Here is a 22,318-nt window from a genome sequence, read left to right as displayed (position 1 = left end):
TTACTCTTTAACCAATCATGTGTTTCCTCCTTTTTTGAGAGGCCCATCCATCTTTGTAACTCATCTGAATTTTTTTTTCTTAGTGAGTGTGACCCTTGCCCAGGGTCACACAGCTAGTAAGTGTTAAGTGTCTGAGGGCTGATTTGAACTCAGGTACTCCTGACTCCAGGGCCAGTGCTCTATCCACTGCACCACCTAGCTGCCCCCTGAATTTATTCTTTAAGAAAAAGAACAACTTGTATGCTTGTCCTAGTGCAGGCTGAGTCTGGCCATCCATTTGTATTGTCTAAAGTATGGTATGGATCCAATGGGCCCAATGGGCCTCCACAGAGAACCTTTGAAAGAATTTTAACACAAGAAACATTTCTCACCTTAAAATGAGAAGGTATCTTTCAGGTTACACCAGGTCCCCAGTCCTGGTTGGGAATGCCCCATACTCCTTGAGACCCCATTTGGGAACCACATTTTTTTCCTCTGGGGGAGGGATTTTTTTTCTTTCTTTTTCTTTATCCAATGGAAAAACTATTGTTAGTTCTTTTTTGTTTGGTTGGTTTTGTTTATTTGTTTTTGCAGGACAATAAAGGTTAAGTGACTTGACTATTGTTAGTTCTTATAGAACTTGGTAAAATTTTGTATGCTTGTTAAATTTGCATAACCATGTATTGGGATCTGAGCATAATCATAAGACTGGATATTTGTGGTAAGTCTGGATCCTCACAAAAGAATAATAATTTGGTAACTAAGGAGAATGCTGCAGGGACTTTGTTAGAATATTTTAATGAAATGCACTGGGAAAGACAATCCCAGTCTCTAGACCTGGTCTCTAGAGAGATATCCAGCATTAGGAAAATTAACCAATTAACAGCAAATTAAAAATTAACAGCATTACAGTTTGCTTTGCTGGCACAACAAATATTTAACTAGAATGATGGTGGAAGAATGCAGCAGGAGTAGAACAATGATCATTCTGATAAGATCCCCCAATCAACTCAATGATATTAAAGGGGGCGTACTTTAGTCAGAAGGGGTCATATATCATGGTGTCAGACATGTATCCTGACCCCTTATTGGAAAACATGTGCCCTACCTCCTTGCTGAAAATTCCTCAGATTGGTGCCTAGTGACTGGATTTCCTTCTTGATGTTTCTTAGACTATGGACCAGGAGGACAAATTATTATTAGAGGAAGTTCTCCTTGGTCTATGATTCATAAGAAGGATTGAGAAACTATGACCCCTATGCCAACTATGTCCAGCAGACCAAAATGAGCCCACCACATGTTTTCATATAGCCCACTAGCTAAGAATGAAATTTAAAAAAACATTCTACCATTCTTAGCTCATATGCCATACAAAAAAAAAAAAGGAGTGTGGCCAAATTTCACCCACAGGCGATCATTGGAAGACCATAGTTTGCCAATCTGAGGTCTATAAGAATGAACTGGAAATAGCTATGTCCCTGGGTTTGCTTCTGCTCTCATCCACACCCTTGGATTTCCAAACTGGAATACAGCAAGGAGGGAGAAGCGGGGAATCTTGACCCCTGTCCAGTAGCAACAGTAATGACTGCAGGGGCATGTGACAGTGGAAGATGTGCTTACTCAGAGTCCCTAGACCTCTAAGTTCTGGTTGTCTTCTGTCTTTAGGGTTCTTTTTTCTTTTTTTCTCTTTTTGAGAAAGAGACAGTGAGTAGTGAATTGGGGGTATAAGTGTTTCAAACCTAGGGAATTACTTTGTGCATAATGAGTTTTAGATTGAGGGAGACCTCCTTAACAGTATGCTTCTTAGTGAAGAAGGGATTCATCAAGAGGAAGACTGTCCTCAAAGACTGAAACCTTGTCAAAGCTGAGTAGGAGATCTGAACCTTGCTTATCCTTAATGTTAATTGCTAGTACTTGCTTGGACAGCTCAGGTCTGAAATAGGGAATATCTTTTTATCCATTCCTCAAAATAGCTTTACCTCCAATGATAGCATAATAAATATAATGAGCTACGTGAGTGTTTCATGTTTCCTATATTTTTTTCTGAGTCCTTTGGGTGGTACATGATTAAAATGCTGGTCAGTAGTCTGGAAGATCAAAGTTTAAATCTTTCTTGAGACACTAGCTACCTTTGAGCAAGTCATTTAAGCTCCATCCAATTTACATTCCTTACTTAGAAAATTGAGATAATAATAGTGCCTCTCTCACAGGGTCATTTTGAAGATAAATTGAAATATTATTTGTTAGAAGCTTTGCAAAATGTAAAGTGCTATCTAAATGATATGCAGGTTTCATGGTGGAGGACATAAAACTGTCTCATACCTGATATTCAAATTGTCCACCAAATAACTTCATTGGAGAAGACCTGATTACTCCTTTTTGGGGAGTTTCTGGATTTGAGCCTTATCTATGTTTTGGTTTTGAGTTTTTTTTTTGAAGAAATTTAGGTAGGGACAGTAGTGAACCAAAAAGAACTTTACAACTTTGGAGTTAAGTTCCCAGCATTGATCCTAGTTGGAATGAGCAAATTTATGTTAAGGAGGTAGGGGCTGTGGCCTTGGGTGCCTCTTTAACTCTTTCTCATCTAAAATCTAAGAGAACTTCACAAATGAGATTTTCATCAACATGAAGAGTTTAAAGTTAAACAATGAATTAATAGAATAGCCAAGAGTCTGAAATGGAGCTGCTTATTCTTTAGTTGAGTGGTCTTGCCTTCAGAATCTGTTCCCTGGAGCCTCAAAAAAGTTCTTTTTAACTGAGGGAAGAATCAAATAGCACCATCAGATGGTCACTGGATTAGTTTTTTATTCCCAGGAAAATCTGACTGCTATTGATGAGAATATTACTAAGAATATGTAATTATATGGTTCCTGGAGGGTACTTATAATTGAATTATAAGGTGCCTTGTGATCATTCTAGGCAGTGAAAGGACACTTTACAGATTTGTCACAGTCCAGAATGTGAACAAGATACCTCATAATTCATACATAAGTACACTTAAGAAACAATATGATTATATTAAAACATTCTTCTTTTATAAGAAAACGAGACCAGAGGTTTTAACTTTTATGAAATTTCATATTTTACTTAACTCCATCATGCCTAGGCTGTTACCACTCTAGAAAATAAAGTGGGGCAGCTAGGTGGCACAGTGAATAGAGCACCGGCCCTGGAATCAGGAGGACCTGAGTTCAAATGTGACCTCAGACTCATGACACTTACTAGCTGTGTGACCCTGGGCAAGTCACTTAACCCCAATTGCCTCATCAAAAAAAAAAAAAAGAAAGAAAAAAGAAAATAAAGGGAAAATAAGAGAAGAGAAAGTCAAAGAAAATACTTTGTGGACAGCAAGCAGATAACCAACCAAATAAGAGTTGTACAACAATGTACATGACTTTATTCTTTACTCCAAGTTTTAAGTTATATGTTTTCTTGGATGTGGAAGAAAATTCCCCATTGTGCTGTCCTTATATATTCTCCCATGCAACAGGTTTTTCATCTAGCCAACAGCCTGCAGCTTCATGCTTGCTACACAGCAGTCATGATGGCAAAACTAGGCAAATGCTTATAATTCTCTAACAATGTGCCAAGCTTGGCACATTTCAAAGCCTGGCTCCAGTATTGTTCCAGACTAATTTCATACTGTTCTCTTTCACATACTTTATGTTCCAGATAAACTGGACTACTTGCTATTGTGCAAACTTGACATTTTATCTCCCAATGATGTGCCTGGGAAGTATTCTTTTTCTGACCATTCCTCTTAGAATACTAAGCATCCTTTAAGGCTAAGTTCAGGTACCATTTACTAGATTTTTCTAATACCCCTATTAATAAATGCTACCTACTTATTTTAGCCAGTATTTATTAATCTGCATACTTTCTGTATCCCTCAGTAGAATGTAATATTCTTGAAGGCAAGGAGTGGTTTTTTTTTTATTTTGTCTATGCCTACTAAGAACCTAGTTATGTGGTTTAAAAAGAACTGGATCCACTACTTTCTAGGCATTTAATTCTATTTCAGGATAGCTGTAATTATCAGGAACTTTCCTCCTACTTTAAGCCTAAATCTGCTTATTGGAAGCTTTCACTCATTGCTTCTAGTTCTCCCAGAACACATTCAGTTCCTGTGTCTACATTATTCCCCTGATATATTAACTACTTACTGTATCAAAAAAGTAACAAAATTAGTGCTGGTGTTTATGTTTAAATTATTTTTTATTTACTTCATTAATTATTTCCCAATTACATTTAATATTTTAAGGGGTTTTTTTATATTTTGAATTCAAAATTATCTGCTTTCCTTCCACTGAGAAGGCAAGCAATATGATATCAGTTATTCATGTAAAGTCATAAAAATAAATTTCCATATTTGCCATATGGCCAAAAAACCCACAAAAAGGCATGAAAAACAAAGAAACTGGAAAAAAATATGCTTCAGTTAGGTACTCAGAGTTAATCAGTTCTCTCTCTGGAGGAGAATAACATTTTTTTGTCACAAGTCCTTCAGAAATGTCTTGGATCATTGTCTTGCTTAGAGTAGCTAAAGTGTTTCACAGTTGATCATCCTTACAATTGCATTTACTGTGCACGATGTTCTCCTTATACTGCTTGTGTCACTTAGCATCAGTTCATATAGGTCTTTTGGGGTTTTTCTAAAACTATTCTACTTATTGTTTCTTACAGAACAGTGGCATTCCATCCCAAGAATATATTAATTGTTTAGCCATTACCCAATTGAAAGGCACCCCTCAGTGTCTAATTCTTCTTTACTACAAAAAGAGCATCTATAAATAATTTTGTACACATAGGTCCTTTCCCCTTTTATCTCTTTGAGATACAAAACTACTAGTGGTACTATGGGGTCAAAGGGTATGTACAGTTTTATAGCCCTTTGAGCCCAGTTCCATATTGTTCCTTTGGGTAGTTGGACCAGTTTACAACTCCACCAACAGTTCATTAGTGAATTTATTTTCCCACATATCCTCCAGCATTTATTACTTTCCTTTTCTGTCATCTTAGCCAATTTGATAAGGTGTCAAGTAGCACCTCAGAGTTGTTTTATTTTCCATTTCTCTAATTGATAGTGATGTAGAGCATTTTAAAATTTTGATTATAGTTAGCCTTTATTTTTTCTTTTAAAACTTACTTCATATTCTTTGATTATCAGTTGGGGGATGGCTGTTATTTATATAAATTAGGCCCAGTTCCCTATATATTCTCTTTAACTAAGAAATTTGCAATAAAAGTTTCTTCCCAGTTTCCCACTTTTCTTCTACTTTTGGTTGCATTGATTTTGTTTGTGCAGAATACTTTAGTTTAATGTAATGAAATTAACAATTTTACCTCCCATGATTCTCCATCTTGCTTGGTCATAAATCCCTTCCTTATCCATAGATTGGACATGTTTTTTTTAATTCTTCCCTAACTTTACTTCTGGTTCTAGGATACCAGTGCAGTTTTCCTTTATAGTTTCTTGAAATGAGATATCTAGATTCTTTCTTTGATCATAGCTTTCAGACAGTCCAATAACTCTTCAATTATCTTGACTCTATTTCCCAAGTTACTTATTTTTCTGATGAGATATTTCCTATTTTCTTTTCTTTTTCATTCTTTTGACTTTAGTGTCTCTTAGTGTCTCATGTAGTCATTAGTTTCTACTTACCCAATTATAAATGTTAAGGAATTATTTTCTTCACTGAGCTTTTGTGCCTCTTTAACCATTTGGCCAATTTTGTTTTTAAGGTGTTGTTTTCTTCAGTGTTTTACTAAATTGTTACTTGTCTTTTCATCATTTTTCTTGCATAGCTCTCATTTGTTTCCCCAGTTTTTCCTTTACAACTGTAATGATTGGAATGACGCCACCTGCTGGAGACTTACTGTAGAAGAGTTCCGCCCATGAAGCGAAGGTCTTTGAGGGCAAGACCAGGAGTCTTTTCTTTGGAAAAGGAAGTGACGTGGGCTAGTGGGAGGAAGAAGGAAGAGACTAGCGCTCTGTCTGGCTCTCTTTCCTTTGGACTCTGGTGGAGAGTGGAGCTAGAAATGTGCTCTCCCTTTAATAGATAGGAATCTAGGCCTTCTCTCTCTTTACCAAATTCTTATTCTCCTTAATAAATGCTTAAAAATCTAACTCTTGCTAAAGCTTATAATTTATTGGCGACTACTCATTACATATTTTAGACAGACTAGCTAGAATTTTAGCCCTTAACACTACACTTATTTGACTTTTGAAATGACTTTTTAACTCTTCATGGAATTCTTTCAAGACTTCTGTCCAATTCACTTTTTCCCCCTTTGAAGCTTTTCTTGTAGCTATTCTGAGTTTGTGTCTTGATCTTTCCTGTCACTATAGCCACCTTTTATGGTCGGGTTATTTTTTTTTGGTTTGATAATTTTTCAGTCTATTAACTTTGAACCTTATGTTAAAGTTGCACTCTGTTCCTTAAGTGAAGGTAGGGGTGAAGGAAAACTGTCCCATGCTTCAGGTTGTTTTCTACTACTGTCTTCAGACCCAAATTGGGGGGTGGGGGTGTAATTTGGAAGTTTTCAGTGTTTTCAAGGTTTGTGTGATCCAGGGAGAGCTGTGGTCATTGTTATCCAGGTCTATGCTCTGGTGTTACCCAGGAAGGGCTCCTGCACCTTTAGGACTGGAAGTAATACTGCTTCTCAGGGCCCCTGTTTCTCTGTGACCTAAAATGCTCCTCTCCATATATCTTCATTTCACAACTGTGACCTGAAAGGGGATGTAGGCAATGAGGTTGCCAAACATACCCAGTCACGTACCCAGCACTAGTGTATGGGTTCCCTGTAATCTATTTTGGACAGCTACCTGATCCCCTTAACCATATTTGATTTGAGAGCTACTGAAGATGCTGCTGCTGTCACCACCCATCACGGGTGTTGCATCCATATGAACTCCAGGGCAGTTCTCACCCCAGGGTCACAGATCTTTTCTTCTGACCTCTTCAGTTAACTTGGGCTGGAAGAATGTATTTACCTTTTGTTGGCTCTGCCATTCCAGAATTTGATTTAAGCCATAATTTTAAAGTTGTTTGGAGAGGAACATGGGGAGAAATTGGATGAGTGCTTTTTCTATTTCACTATCTTGGCTCTACCCTGAGAAGTCACTAATGCTATTCTTAATGAAGTCACACTGGATGTTTGTGATTACACCTTCCTTTTCTAAATCCTCAAAACCCTCTCTGTTTTTAGGACAATGAGGGTTAAGTGACTTGCTCAGGGTCACCCAGCTAGTAAGTGTCAAGTGTCTGACGCCTGATTTGAACTCAGGTCCCCCTGACTCCAGGGCTGGTGCTTTATCCACTGTGCCACCTAGCTTCCCAAAGCCCACTCTTTTTAAGGACAGGTTCTAGAAGTAAACATTTATTAAGAGCTATGTTAATCATTGGGCAAACAAAGAAAAGGCAGAAATAATATCAGCCATCACGGACCTTACATTTCTAATCAAAGTCTAACTTAGGGACCTATAGTTTGTAGACTCTGCTCTTTTCTGATTATGCAAATCCAAGGGAGGTGTGATTTTGTCCAATCCTTGTGCACTTCTTTCCTTCTACAAATATTTCAAAGATCAGTGACATTGGTTCAGCAATTGTATCTGCCACTTTTTTAAGATCTTAGAATACAGTTTGTCTGAGGATGATGATTTGAACTCTGGTCCTGATGACAGAAAGCTAAGTGCTGATGCTTTTTTTTTTTTTTTTTTTTTTAGCGAGCAGCTGTTTCCTTTTTATTGCTTCAAGTTAGACAGAGGCTGTGGGGCTCAGGGAGGGTACAGAGGAGGAGAAACGGGAAGATACAAGTGGGCTGAACGACCCCTGGGTCTGCCAAAGACCCAGCAGCCTCCTGATGGTCAGGGAGGTGTTCTCTCCTCCAGAGAGTGTCCCTTCAGGGGATCTGAGAAGCGGCAGCCTTCAGAAGATGCTCTGTTTTGGTCAAACTGAGGCCTGAGAGGTTGTGGTGAAAAAGAAGACAGATAACAGGGCTATCCCTGACTGAAGAGAAGCCTATTTCTTCTGCCCTAATAAAGCTCTCACCACATATGTATCCACAAACATACCGGGGCATCAGATATTTCAGGGCCACAGGGCCAGGCAGTCAAGCAAGCTCTGGGACGAAGGGCCTCCCCTTTTAATTTTAATTCTTGCCACCAGATTCCTTTTTCTTGGCCCCCTTCTCTGGGGCCTTCAGCAGGGCCAGTTTCTTGGGCAAGCTGGTGCTGGCTTTCATCATAACCTCATGTTCAATCTTCTTTCGGATGCCAACCTCCAGGTCCTTCTTTAGTTTCCGCTGCTGGATCACCTGGGCCTTTTGGGGGGCTATTACTCGCCCGCCTTTCTTAGGGCCCGGGCAGGCCGAAGAAGCAGCCGCCACCAATGCCTTCTTGGCAGGCCTCCGGGCCTGAAACTTCTGCTTCCCTTGAGCCATGTCCATGCCGCCAGACCGCAGAAAAGTCGCTGATGCTTTCTTAACTTATTCTCTCTTTACTGTGAGTATCAACTCCTGATTAGCCATTTTTGTTGCGTTCTATCCAGTCTGAAGATCATTCAAGTTCAAAGAAATAAAATGAGTTGAATAATTAACTGTTCTGCTCTGTGTGTGCCTTTGTCTCCCTCTGCCTCTGTCTCTGTGTGTATGTCTCTGCTTCTCTGTGTCTGTCTGTTTCTTGTAGCCCTATGTCTTCTTTAAACTTCTACTTTCCCCGACTATGTATTCTTTTTTTCTTTCTTACTTTTTTTCTTTTTCTTTCTCTTTTTCTTTACTTTTTCTCATTTCAGCTCAGAATGAGTTTGAATGCACCCAACACTTTTCTTATAGAACCATGCCATGCTTGTGCCTTTGTCCTCCATTCTCTCACTTTGCTTCTATTTTCTCTAGTGCCTTTTAAAAATATATAGTTTGTGGGGAAGCTAGGTGGTGCAGTGGATAAAGCACCGACCCTGGATTCAGGAGTACCTGAGTTCAAATCCAACCTCAGACACTTAACACTTACTAGCTGTGTGACCCTGAGCAAGTCACTTAACCCCAATTGCCTTACCAAAAAAAAAAAAAAATATATATATATATATATAGTTTAGTCAACAAGTTCTCCCTGAAGAGAACATGATTCTTTTCAGACAACTCAAAGCAAAATTCAGCTTTAAAGGCTTTTTAAAAATTTTCAATATTTAAGAAAAATGCAAGGTCCCAGGGCAGATAGACTGGCAAATATGACTTTGTTCAACAACCTGAATTAACACTGAATGAAGCACAAAGTAGAAATTGTTCACTAGTTGCATGTATGATGTCTTTCTGCAGAATATAAACAGGAAATAGTTTCCTGTTTATGGCAAGGGCCTCCACATATTCCTGTTCTTAGCTGATATTAATTAATACTTTAAGGTCAGAATGCTATACTTCTGAAGTGCAGTATAATTATTCTTAAACAAAAAGTGAAAAAAATAATATTGGCATTATCGTGCAACTGGATGAATATATCCAACAAAATTTGCATCAGTCTGTCTGAATTTCTACTCAGTTCTCTGTTAGACATTGTAAGACAAAGCCTGGACCTAAGTATGAGTAGGAAAAGATCAGGCTGTAATATCATTTGGAAAAGGACTACACAGTGCTTTCTCAGATATGTTACCTGCTGCTAGAGAAACCCATCCCTTTAATACTAATACTCTATTCTACTATTAAGTTGAGAATAATAGAACTCCACTATCCCAAAAGGGAAAAAATGCAAATGACTTAAAAGTTAAAGGAAAAAACATGGTAGATTAAGAAGACTGCAATAAATTACCAAAAATTACTTGGACAAGAGGAATGGTATACAATACTTGGAAGTCTGCCTGCCAAGACAAACCCAGGAACTATATGACCAGAACTACAAAATACTTTTCACACAAATAAAGTCATATCTAAACAATTGGAAAAATATTAATTGCTCATGAGAAGTCTGAGGCAATATAATAAAAATTACAATCCTACCTAAGTTAATTTATTTATTTAGTGCTATAACAATAAAACTATCAAAAATATTTTATAGATCTAGAAAAAATAATAATAAAATTCATCTGGAAAAACAAAAGTTCAAGGATATCATGGGAACCAATGAAAAAATACAAAAGAAGGTGGTCCAACAGTATCAGATCTCAAACTGTATTAGAAAGCAGTAATTATCAAAACAATTTGGTACTGGCTAAGAAATAGAGAGGTAGATCAATGTAAAAGAATAGATAGAAATTACACTATAGTAAATGACTATAATAATCTAGTATATGATAAATCCAAAGATCAAAGCTTTTGGAATAAAAACTCATTATTTGACAAAAACTGCTGGGAAAACTGGAAAACAATATGACAAAACTAGGTATAGACCAACATCTCACACTGTATACTAAAATAAGGTCAAAATGGGTACAGGATTTATACATAAAGAGTTATACCAATAGCAAATTAAGAGAGCATGGAATCATTTATCTGTCAGATTTACGGGCAGAAGAAGAATTTAGGACCAAAGAAGATACAGAGAATAAAACAAAAAGTAAAATAGATCATTTTGATTATATAAAATTAAAAGGCTTTTGCAAAAATAAAACTAATATAACCAAGGTTTCAAGGAAGTAGAAAATTAGAAAGAATTTTTGAAACAAATATCTCTGATAAAAGCCTCATTTCTCAATTATATAGAGACTGAGTCAAATTTATAAAAATACAAGTAATTGCCCAATTGATAAATGGTTAAAAGATATGAACAGGGGCAGCTAGGTGGCACAGTGGATAGAGCACTGGCCCTGGAGTCAGGAGTACCTGAGTTCAAATCCGGCCTCAGACACTTAACACTTACTAGCTGTGTGACCCTGGGCAAGTCACTTAACCCCAATTGTCTCACTAAAAAAAAAAAAGAAAAAAGAAAAAAGAAAAAAGAAAAAAATATATATGAACAGGCAGTTCTCAGACAAAGAAATTAAAGCTATCTATAATCATGTGAAAAAATGCTCTAGATCACTATTGATCAGAGAAATGCAAATTAAAATAACTCTGAGGTATCACCTCATACCTATCAGAGTGGCAAATATAACAAAAATGGAAAATGTTGGATGTCGGAGGGGATGTGGGAAATCTGGGATGTTAATACACTGTTGGAGTTGTCAAAAGATCCAAACATTCTGGAGAGCAATTTGGAACTATGCACAAAGGGCCATAAAATTGTGAATACCCTTCGATCCATCAATAACACTACTAGATTTATATCCCAGAGGTATCCCCAAAAAGAGAAAAAGACCTATTTGTACACAAATATTTATAGGAGCTCTTTTTGTGGTGGCTACGAATTGGAAAACAAAGGAATGCCCATCAATTGAGGAATAGCTAAACAAATTGTGGTATATTGTGGGGACCAATTTTTAATTGGGGAGTGTTAGCTAAGTGGCTCGCCGCAATATTGGGGCAAGGAAGGAGACGGAAAGCCTCCCTCAAAACAGAGTAGGATTTATTTAACAAGAACGAACTTAAAAAAACACAAAGAGGATCAGTAGGATTAAGGGAAAGGAAATAAAATGGAGAAAGGGAAATTACACAACCTGAACAACACCACCGCCCAGGAATCAGCTGAGAACACATAGCAGTGTCCTGTCGCCTTCCAGTTTCAAGCTAGAATGGCAGAAATCCTCCCTTCTTCCCAGTAGACCCCAGGGTGACCACACACAGCCCCCAGCCAATTGGCTGGGCCGCTCTGATAGTCACATGACTGCCTTCACTAGGCTTCTAATCATTATAATTTTGCCAGGCCAGTGGTGATGATGTGAGGTGCTAGCACCATGGTGACAGCTACAACCAGTGGGTGGAGCACCATGCCACCCGTGGAGCCCCCAGGCCAGTGTGCGCACTGAGGTCTCCTCAAACTCCAGCCAAAAGATGGGACCATAAAAACCTCAAATAACAATTAATTCTTTACAATATGATGGTGATGGAATATTACTGTGCCATAAGAAATGACAAGCAGGATCATTTCAGAAAGGCCTGGAAAGATTTGTGTGAACTGATGTATAGTGAAGTGAACAGAACAAAGAGAACATTGTGCACAAAGACAGCAATATTGTTTGATGAAGAATTGTGAATGACAACTATTCTCAATAATACAATGATCCAAGACAATCCCAAAGGACTATTGATGAAACATACTATCCACCTCCAAAGAAAAAAAATTGATATTGATGGAACACAGACTGAAGCATGCTATTTTACACTTTCTTTCATTTTGATTTTTAAAATTTTTTCCTTTTATTCAAATTTTCTTGTACAAAGTGACTAATATGGTATTATTTTACATAATGGTATATGTATAACTCATATCTGATTGCTTACTGCTTTAGCTTATTATTTAAAAAAAAACAACAACAAAGGACAAACAACACCAACAACTCCCACATGAGTATGGTAAAGGAAGTCCATAGTGTAGCCTGGAGAAGTATAAAACATGACTGGCCTGGTAAATGTCTTTTAATGGAGGTTCTAGGAGTTACCAAATCAAAGGGAGAGGTCACAGGGGCATATAGTACCTCTGATGTGTGAATTTCAGGACTAGGGTGAGGCTTCAGAATAAAGAGTCAGGACATGGTGAAGGGCAGCCAGAGTGCAACCAGTGGAAGTCCTTTTGCCTGCTGAGTTTACCAGATTCCCTGCTCATTAATGTGCACTTTGATTTCTGCTTTTTGATGTTCTTCTAGGATGCATTTCTTCAGAAACTCAGTTCCAATAGGAATCTTTGCTCTGGTGAGAGCAAGTTGTTTGAGTTCTCCAGCAGAACATCCTTGTACAGCAAAGTGAATTCATAATCATTCAAATTTACCTCTGCAATATATTTGTTTTCTTTTGTGGGGCAATGAGGGTTAAGTGACTTGCCCAGGGTCACACAGATGGAAAGTATAAAGTGTCTGAGTCCAGATTTGAACTCCTGAATCCAGAGCTGGTGCTTTATCTACTGCTCCACTAAGCTGCCCCCTGCAATATTTTTCTAATATTTATTCTCATCACCCCTCATTTGCACCATTTTAATAGTTTCTTGCCTGGTCTCCTTGCTTTCAATCTCCCTTCTCAAATACATCTTTCTCACCCTGCCAGCAACACTTTACAAAAACACTTTAAACCTCTGATCACAAACCCTAAGTGGTTCTATATTGTCTGCCTAGTAAAGCATATAAGCTTTTTATCTGGGAACTCAAAGTCCTCTACCAACTGACTCAAATTTTCTTTTCAAGCTTCATTTCATACTATTCTTCATCATCTCTCATTATCTTCTTACATTTTTCTATTTGATACTTTTACTCTTGCCATCCTTCACATGCAGAATGAGTCTGCCCATTCCTGACTTCATGATCTAGCTCAGGTGTCATATCCCATAAAATCTTTATCGTTACCCTCAGTTTAAAGTATCTTTTTCCATACAATGCTTTATGACACATTTTTTTGTTCTTTGTACTTTTTAAATTTTTTCTTGTAATATCTATATCTGTATATAAACATACAGAGATATATTACAATATTATATATATATATATCAATAGATATAGATAATAGAATATAATATATATGTAATACATCTATATCTATACACCTTATTTCCCACCTCCATCACACTGAAAGTTTCTTAAGGGCAAAGATAATACTTTCTGTTATCTTTATACCTCTGGTGCTTACTAGGACCGTGACTTGAACATAATAAACACCTAATAAATATTTTCAGTACTGGCACAATTTTGGATTAGTTACTTCATGTCATCATCAACTTGTTCTTGGAATTGCAAAGAGATTTTAGATTCAAAGCAGTACATCAATAATTATATTCATTGAATAGTATAGATGATGGGGGGAAAAGACTTTTGAATTATATTAACTGAATGTACCATTGAATGATATTTGTAAGAATAGGTTGCAACTTATCAAAAATAAGGAGATATGGCAGCTAGGTGGCACAGTGGATAAAGCATTGGCCCTGGATTCAGGAGGACCTGAGTTCAAATCCAGCCCCAGACACTTTACACTTACTAGCTGTGTGACCTTGGGCAAGTCATTTAACCCTTATTGCCCTGCAAAAAAATAAGGAGATATGTAAGAAAATTGGTTTTAAAAAAATAATGTCTTCAAGGAAATTTATGAGTGAAAAAAATGGGCCACCCACATGGTAAGAATGAAGACACATGGGGGCAGCTAGGTGGCACAGTGGATAGAGCACTGGCCCTGGAGTCAGGAGTACCTGAGTTCAAATCTGGCCTCAGACACTTAACACTAGCTGTGTGACCCTGGGCAAGTCACTTGACCCCAACTGCCTCACTTTAAAAAAAAAAAGAATGAAGACACATGTAGATAGTCAGAGCTTATCAGATATGCTATTACTGAGGTGTGCTGGAGGCAGCTCAAACTAGCTCGTGAGAGCTGAGTGTAAAATTTTCAATGTGAGCATTTACACATAAGAAATCAATGAAAAATACAAATATGGACTTCATTTATTGTTTTGTTGATTACCTAAATTAAGTGACAAAGAAAATGTTAATAATGAAGATTAAATTTAAAAGTTATATATGTATGTATAACATTTTTTAACAGAAAGCTGGTTGTTAAACATTTACCAGAACACTACTGTCAATGGAGTATATGGGCACTCTATGACAGTGTGAGTAGAAAATCAGGGATAAACACAGATACCAACAATTAATTATATGTATATATATGCATGTGTATACTAAATATACCTAATATATACATATGAGAGAGAGAGAGAGAGAGAGAGAACTCTCTGGATTAAGAGAATAGGAAGTAGAAGTTTTCTAACTATAGGACAGGGAGGTATAACTTAATTGGCTACTTAGTTGATCAGATCAATAGTAATGGCTGTCCTGAAGATCATATAAAAAACAGCCACTAATTCCAGTCAGTATTATGGCTAGAGTGACTACTTCATTAATTCTTGTATAATTAGACCCCTGGGACCCCTTAATGCTATCAATCTCCTTAAACATTCATCTGCCTGCTCTCTATCACAGTCCCCACCTTACTTGTCTGAATTGAAACCATTATGCTCTTTTTTCTTTATTTTTATTGGATCTTCTTTTGCCCAGACTAGATATGAAAAATGTTCATGGGATTCTCTATTCTACCTAATCTTCTTTTATATGGATGAATAATTTTCATTATTCATGATTTTTACTCAGTTAAAAGAAATAGTAAGTTTCTTTCTCCTGCTCCCCTCTGCCCTTCCATAGGGTACTTTTCCTTTTTTTTTACTTTCCTTTATTTTTATTTTTGAACACCTAATCCCAAATTTTTTTCTCTGTACTAACACAATGACCCTTTGGGTGATAGAACTCCAAAGTGAAAGTATTCTCTTATTACTTCATTTATTCTTTCTAGGAAATTTTCCTATTCAAGTTTTTTATTTGTTTTATCATATTTCTCTGGGACCCTTATGATTCTTAAATTATCTCTTCTTCTCCTGCCCTACTTTGTCTTTTAATAGGTAATAGCTCATATGTTCTTCCAATTGGAGTTCCATTTCCTCAATTATTTTTTTCAGGGTACCCTTCAGCTTACTAAAGTTTCTCGTTTTCTTTTCTAAATTGTTGGTTTCAGTCCTTATATCTTTCTCCAAACCTTTTATAAGAGCCTCAACCATTCTTGATGAATTGGTGGAATTCCATTCTCTTTCATGTGTTCCAAATTGTAGGAATTCCATAATTAATCTCTTCTGGACTCTTACCCAGTTATATTTCTTCAATTTGTTAGGAGTTTCTCTTTTTTGTTGTTCATTTCCTCAGTCTCTTTGATGTTTTTTCCTCCTGTCCCTTCTCTACTATAATCACAAATAGAAAGTTAGTTCCTGAACTTTCCTCTATTAGGGATGGGGGTGGTAGAAGACACTGTTTTATTGGTTCCAAAAGGCTAGGCCATGGCACCCTAATGTTTCAGAATTGAAAGGTGGATGAGAGGTTGTTGCAAATAAAATAAAGTTAACTAATAATTTTAATACAAATTTTACTTGCTAAGCATATTTTGTATAGTAAATACACTTTATAAAATAAGCACACATATATATTAACCTCAAATGCAATACACCTTGAACATGAAAAGATTTCAACAAATCCTAATCTTCTTATTGAAAGAAAATTGCTCATATATGAATCTCCTGACTCTACCTAAATGTTGTCAACTTAAATCAGTCAGTTACCTAACATTTAAGTGGTTATTATGGGACAAGAGCTATACTAAGTGCTGAGGATGTTAAAAAATCCAAAAAGGGGCAGCTAGGTGGTGCAGTGGATAGAGCACTGGCCCTGGAGTCAGGAAGACCTGAGTTCAAATCCGGCCTCAGACACTTGACATTTACTAGCTATGTGACCCTGGGCAAGTCAGTTAACCCCAATTGCCTCACCAAAAAAAAAAGCCAAAAAATTATTCCTGGCCTCAAGGAGCTCACAGTCTAATGGGGGAGAAGGCACACAAAAAATATGTACAAACAAAATATATCAGAATAAATTAGAGGAATAATCTGAGAGAGAAGGCACCAAGATTAAGGAGGACTGGAGAAGGCTTTTTGCAGGAAGAGAGAATTTAAGTAGGCCTTGAAGGAATTCAGAGAAGGAGGCAGAGATAAAGAGAGAGAGAATTTGGAGGCAACGAGGTGGTGCAGTGGATAAAGCACCAGCCCTGGAGTCAGGAGGATCTGAGCACTTGACATTTACTACCTGTGTGACCCTGGGCAAGTCACTTAACCCTTATTGCTCTGCCCACCCCCCCCCAAAAAAAAGAGGGAGAGAATTCTAGGCATGAAACATAGCCAGTGAAAATACATGGAACTGGAAGATGTAATTTTTTGTGTGACAAACAGAAAGGAGGCCACAATCAGTATTACAGGATTGTATGGGGAAACTTTCTCCCATAAAAGAGGTATACAAATAAGTTTTTACAATAAATGTAAGCATGAATGTGAATGGGATAAGCTCACCCATAAAATGGAAGTGGATAGCAGAATGGATTAGAAACTAGAATCCAACAATATATTGTTATAAAAGACATACTTGAAACAGAAACACAGAGAGGTAAAATAAAGGGCTCAAGTGAATCTAGTATGCTCCAGGTGAAGTAAAAAAGGCAGGAGTAACAATCATGATCTCAGACAAAACAAAAGCAAAAATAGATGTAATTAAGAAATAATCAGGGAAATTACATTTTGCAAAAGGTACTATAGACAATGAAGCAACATCCAAAAATTTACAGCTAGTTTCTCTGATAACTCATTCCTCAAATATATAGGGAACTGAGTCAAATTTATAAAAATAAAAACCATTCCCCAATTGATAAAGAGGTCAAAGAATATGAACAGGCCATTTTCAGAAGAAGAAATCATAGCTATCTATACTCATTTGAAAAAATCAAAAAGGATCTATATGTAAAGAAATATTTATAGCAGCTCTTTTTGTGGTGGGAAGGAATTAGAAATTATGGGGATGCTCATAACTTGGGTAATGGCTAAAAAAAGTTGTGTTATATGAATAGGATGGAGCACTATTGTGTTATAAGAAATTCTATGGGGAGTTTCAGAAAAAAGTATGGCAAGACCTATATGAATTAAGTGAAGTGAAAAGAACTAGAAGATCACTGTGCACAGTAAGAGCAATGTTGTAATTAAGATCCCAACCATGAAGGAATTGGCTACTCTTAACAATAAAATGAACCAAGATAATTCCAAATAACCTCTGATGAAAAAAAAGGGCTATCCAATTCCAGAGAGAGAACTGATGAATTCTGAGTGCAAATTGAAGTATAATTTTTTAAACTGTTTTGAAATTAAAATAAATTTATTTTTTCTTTTTACCTTGTAAGTTCAGAATTGATCCCCTTCCCCCCTCCACCATGCACTAAAGAAGGCCATCATTTGATGCAGATTTATAAATATATTAAAAACATACTATGCATACTTCTATTTATCATATCTTTCTCTTGTGATGGATAGCATCTTCCTTCATAGGTCCTTTATAGTTGACTTTAGTATCTATAGTACACAGAATAGGTTGGTTATTCACTATTATTCTTCAAACAATCTTGCTATTACTGTATACAATGTTGTCTTGGTCCTGATCAATTACTTTTCATTATTTCATGAATCCTTCCATATTTTTTCTAAAATCAACCAGCTTATCATTTCTTACAGCACAGTATTACTCCATCACAATCATATATCACAACTTGCTTAACCAAGATAGATAAGGTTATTTAGTCTCCAATTCTTTTTGAATCTATGTTCCCATTGTCCCTAACAAATACAATTTTTATTGCATTATGATCTGAAAAGCATGTACTTAACATTTCTGCTTTTTCGAATTTAACTTTACATTTTTTATATCTAACTATATGGTCAGTTTTTGTAAAGGCACCATGTATCACTGATAAAAAAGTGTATTCCTTTCTATTCCTATTGAATTCTTTCAAGGTATCTATCATTTCTAGCCTATCTAAGATTCTATTTCATCTTCTTGACTTCTTATTTATTTTTGTTAGATTTATCTAGTTCTTAGAGGGGAGGATTTAAGTACCCCACTATTATAGTTTTGCTATATGAGAGGTGAGAATGGGTAATAAGTGAAGGCTGATGCAATTTATAAGACTGAATGACGAGGGTGGTAGTGGTACCTTTGACAGTGATAAGGAATTTGGGAAGGGAAGAGTTGGAGTACAGATCGTAAGTTCAGTCTTGGAATGATAGGTTTAAGATGTCTATGAGAATCTAGTTTGAGATGTTTAAAAAGTAGTTGGGAAATGTGAGACTGGAGGTTAGAAGCTATTGGCAGAGAGGTTAAGAGTAGAATTGAGAGTGATTAGCAAAGAGATGACAATTGAAAACATAGAAGGTGATGAGATCACAAAGTGAAATAATATAGAGGAAGAAAAGAAGAGAACCCAGGATAAAGTCTAAGGGGAATCCCACTGTTATTTGATGAAGATCCAAAAATGGAAGTAGAGAGGGGGTAGTCAAACAGATAGGAGAAGAACCAGGAGAGGGCTGTATCATGAAAACCTACAGAGAAGAAAGTAACAAAAAAAGTGGAAGATTCTATCAAAAGCTACAGAAAGTTTAAGAAGGATGAGGATTGAGAAAAGGACATTAGTTTTGGCAATTGAGATCAATGGACTGATGAACTCTGAATGAAGACTGAAAACATATTTTATTTTGACTGTTTTATTTTGTTTGTTTCCTCTAGCAACATGGCTAACATGGATGGTCAATGTGCTACAATTACTAAAAGCAAAAAAAGAGCTATCATCAAAAAAGTTTGAGACTGACTGATCTAGTTGAATAACTATGGAGGAGAGATTTCCTCTTGAGTTAGTCCTAAGCTTCTTTGAACCTAGTAGAATAAGGAGATGCTGTCACAAGGAGTCAAAAGCACAGGGCCATAAGCTGAAAGTGTAACTATCCCAGACAAATGAGCAAGTAGAGCTAGAAGCTGATCATGCAGACCTTTGCTGCTTTTATTTTTCCTTTTGAGCTGTGCCTGTGGCAGCAGTGTTGGTAGTAGAGGTACATTTACCCTTTCCTTAAAAGTATGGCCACCTCCATATAGTAGACCCTTGGTGGTGATAAAGGGGTCAAGTTTCTGTTTTCTTAGGTGATAGTCACTGGCAGCAGGCAGTGACAAAAAGCAGAGTTCCGCTTATGCAAATGGTAGGTGGGAGGGCTCTGTGTTATGCAGAACTCTAACCCCAAGTCCTGAGGGGTGCTGGAGTAAGGTCTAGAGCCCAGCATCTATTCTCCTGGGACCACTGATAACGGAGGAGAAAATGATACTCCAGTAAGATTGATTCAGTTATTTAATGTGTCAGCAGGAACTCCTCTCAAAAGTGGGAATCCCCATCTATCTGGCGTTTGGAAGCAATAAAGAGTTGAAGAGCACTTTTCTCTCTCTTTACTGTTAAGTGTTTTTCCTATCTGAGTAAGATATTGCCTGGAACTAATTGACAGATGTGGCAAATCCCATCAGAGAAACACTGTAAAAATATGGCTTAAATATAAGAAACTTGAAACATGTAGATACTAACTTTAAAGCATTCTAGGCTAGTTCCCTAAATAATTTATCAGATTATTAAGAGTCCGTGTAGGGGAAGCTAGATGGTGCAGTAGATAAAGCACCGGCCCTGGATTCAGGAGGACCTGAGTTCAAATCTGGCCTCAGACACTTAACACTTACTAGCTGTGTGACCCTGGGCAAGTCACTTAACCCCCATTGCCCTGCAAAAAAAAAAAAAAAAGAGTCCATGTAGATGGGGATAGGAAACTAGGTAGTGCAGTGGATAGAGCACTGGCCCTGAAGTTGGGAGGATCTGAATTCAAATATGATCTCAGACACATACTAGCTATGTGACCTTGGGCAAGTCACTTAACCCTGATTGCCTTGATAAATAAATAAATGAATAAAAACAAATAAAGTGAATGTTGCAAAATTATAAAGAACAAATGATAGCTATCAAATAGATATGAGCTGACACATATATTCCAACTTTTTGTAGCAATAGGAAGTCCACAAGTATTAGATACTGCACATATTTTCAGACTTTTCTGATGTATTGGTCAATTATGCTACCCACTCTTTATCTTTTTATTTTTGTCTTTTAAAACACTATTTGTTATATGATATGGCTCTGGGAGGGGAAGGAAGAAAGAAACTAGGGAAAACTGTGGTGATGTAAGAAACAAAAGACATTAAAAACTTATTTTAAAAAGTATAATATAAATGCTAGCTCTTAATATCTATCACATATTTCATATGACTTACTTATACTATTTATGTGACCTTGGGCAAGTCACTAAATGTCTCTGGACTTCAGTTTCCTCATCTGTTTGAAAGGAAGGGATTGGACTATAAATCTCTAAATTCCCTTGAGGCTTTAAATCCTATGATTCTATTATCATAATAAAACAATCATTATTATTATACTATTTCATACTCTATAATAATGTAAGCTTCTATCTCTGTAAGAGATAGAATTGTTCATCTGAAATATGTGTGTCATAAAATCTGAAATATATGTATATGTGTATATATATGTATATATATGTAGCTATATAGCTATACATATATACTATATATACAGCATGATAGATAGATGATAGACAGACAGGCTGATGTATAGACAGACATATAGTCTTTTAGGGTTTGACCACCAATAGTCAAAGCCACACTAAATTAAACAGTGTTAGTAAATTCATGCTCCATAGATTGTATATGTAAAGAATTATAAAAAAAATAAGTATGGGGGAAATAATAGCATGACTTTCCTTTGAACACAGAAAGGAATATTCTGTCACATTATTTTTGCAACCTATTTTTCATCATCTTTAAAATGATCAGATGCTACTCTCCATTCAAAGGATACTCAAGAAAATCAATTTTCTTTCTTCTAGATCTAATCAAATGGCTTATATAAAAACATTTATAAGATTTTCCATTTAAGATAAACACATTTCTTTGCAAAATGACTTAAATTTTTTAGTATTTTGGACTATTCTTTAACAAGAAAGAATAATTATATGTAATATGAAATAAGGAACAATTAAAAGAAACACCAAGTTAAGTACAAAAAGAGGAATAATAATATCTTGTATTTACATAGTACATTCCTTCTAAGGGGCTCAAAGTGCTTCACAGACATTAATTCATCCTCACAACATCCTAGTGAGGTTGGTAAGGGGCAGGTATTATTAACAAGGTCCCTGTTCTTCTTTGTGAAATGAAATGACTTTACAGATGGTGACTTTGAGACACAGCATGTGGGCTGTCCTGCTTGAAGGTAGATCAAGACACAGTGTTTTCCATTTCATTTGCATACTTTTGCAGTGATTCAGCTGTCCTCTACATTACTGTACTTGTGTTTTTGGTTACATTCACAGTTGGCTAAGATTAAGCCAAAATTCATGTTTTTGCAATGCAAAATTGCTATAAATTTCTTTGCAATTGCTCAAAAATCACAAAATATACCATATAAATGTTTTACTCTTATTTTCAAGTTATATAAACTCTACTTTTCCTTGAAATCTATTCCATATGGTCCAGTGACACTCTTCAACTGAACTTGATGTTAGTGTAAGAACATGCCAAAAGTATTTGAAATCTAAAGCATGATGTCAGTTCATTTTATAGATTGTGCTATATACAACCTTTGAAAGAATCCACAGTAGCTCTGGAAACCAAAGAATGAACAACTGTTTTATAAACAAGTCTAAAAATCATTACCACATAAATGTCAACTAGGGACCCAACCCTATTTCTTAGATAGGCTAACCAGCTGA

The 22,318-nt window shown here is 36.4% G+C and overlaps 2 protein-coding genes across 2 annotated transcripts in view; both read right to left on the bottom strand.

Annotated features, from left to right (window-relative positions):
* Window positions 1-22,318, bottom strand: part of SPATA17 (spermatogenesis associated 17) — a 251,839-nt gene that overhangs the window by 119,307 nt on the left and 110,214 nt on the right. The window lies entirely within an intron of this gene.
* Window positions 8,131-8,421, bottom strand: LOC122755752 (leydig cell tumor 10 kDa protein homolog). Its single transcript, XM_044004568.1, has one exon. It carries the CDS (start codon window positions 8,419-8,421, stop codon window positions 8,131-8,133), a length of 291 nt encoding a protein of 96 aa, XP_043860503.1.

Source organism: Dromiciops gliroides, chromosome 4 (assembly GCF_019393635.1).
Source record: "Dromiciops gliroides isolate mDroGli1 chromosome 4, mDroGli1.pri, whole genome shotgun sequence".
NCBI classification, from domain to species: domain Eukaryota; kingdom Metazoa; phylum Chordata; class Mammalia; order Microbiotheria; family Microbiotheriidae; genus Dromiciops; species Dromiciops gliroides.
This window is presented reverse-complemented; position numbering and strand designations above follow the sequence as displayed.

Bases quoted from the DNA above. Each gene is read 5' to 3' on its own strand.
- LOC122755752 (XM_044004568.1), bottom strand. From the start codon at position 8,421: ATGGCTCAAGGGAAGCAGAAGTTTCAGGCCCGGAGGCCTGCCAAGAAG.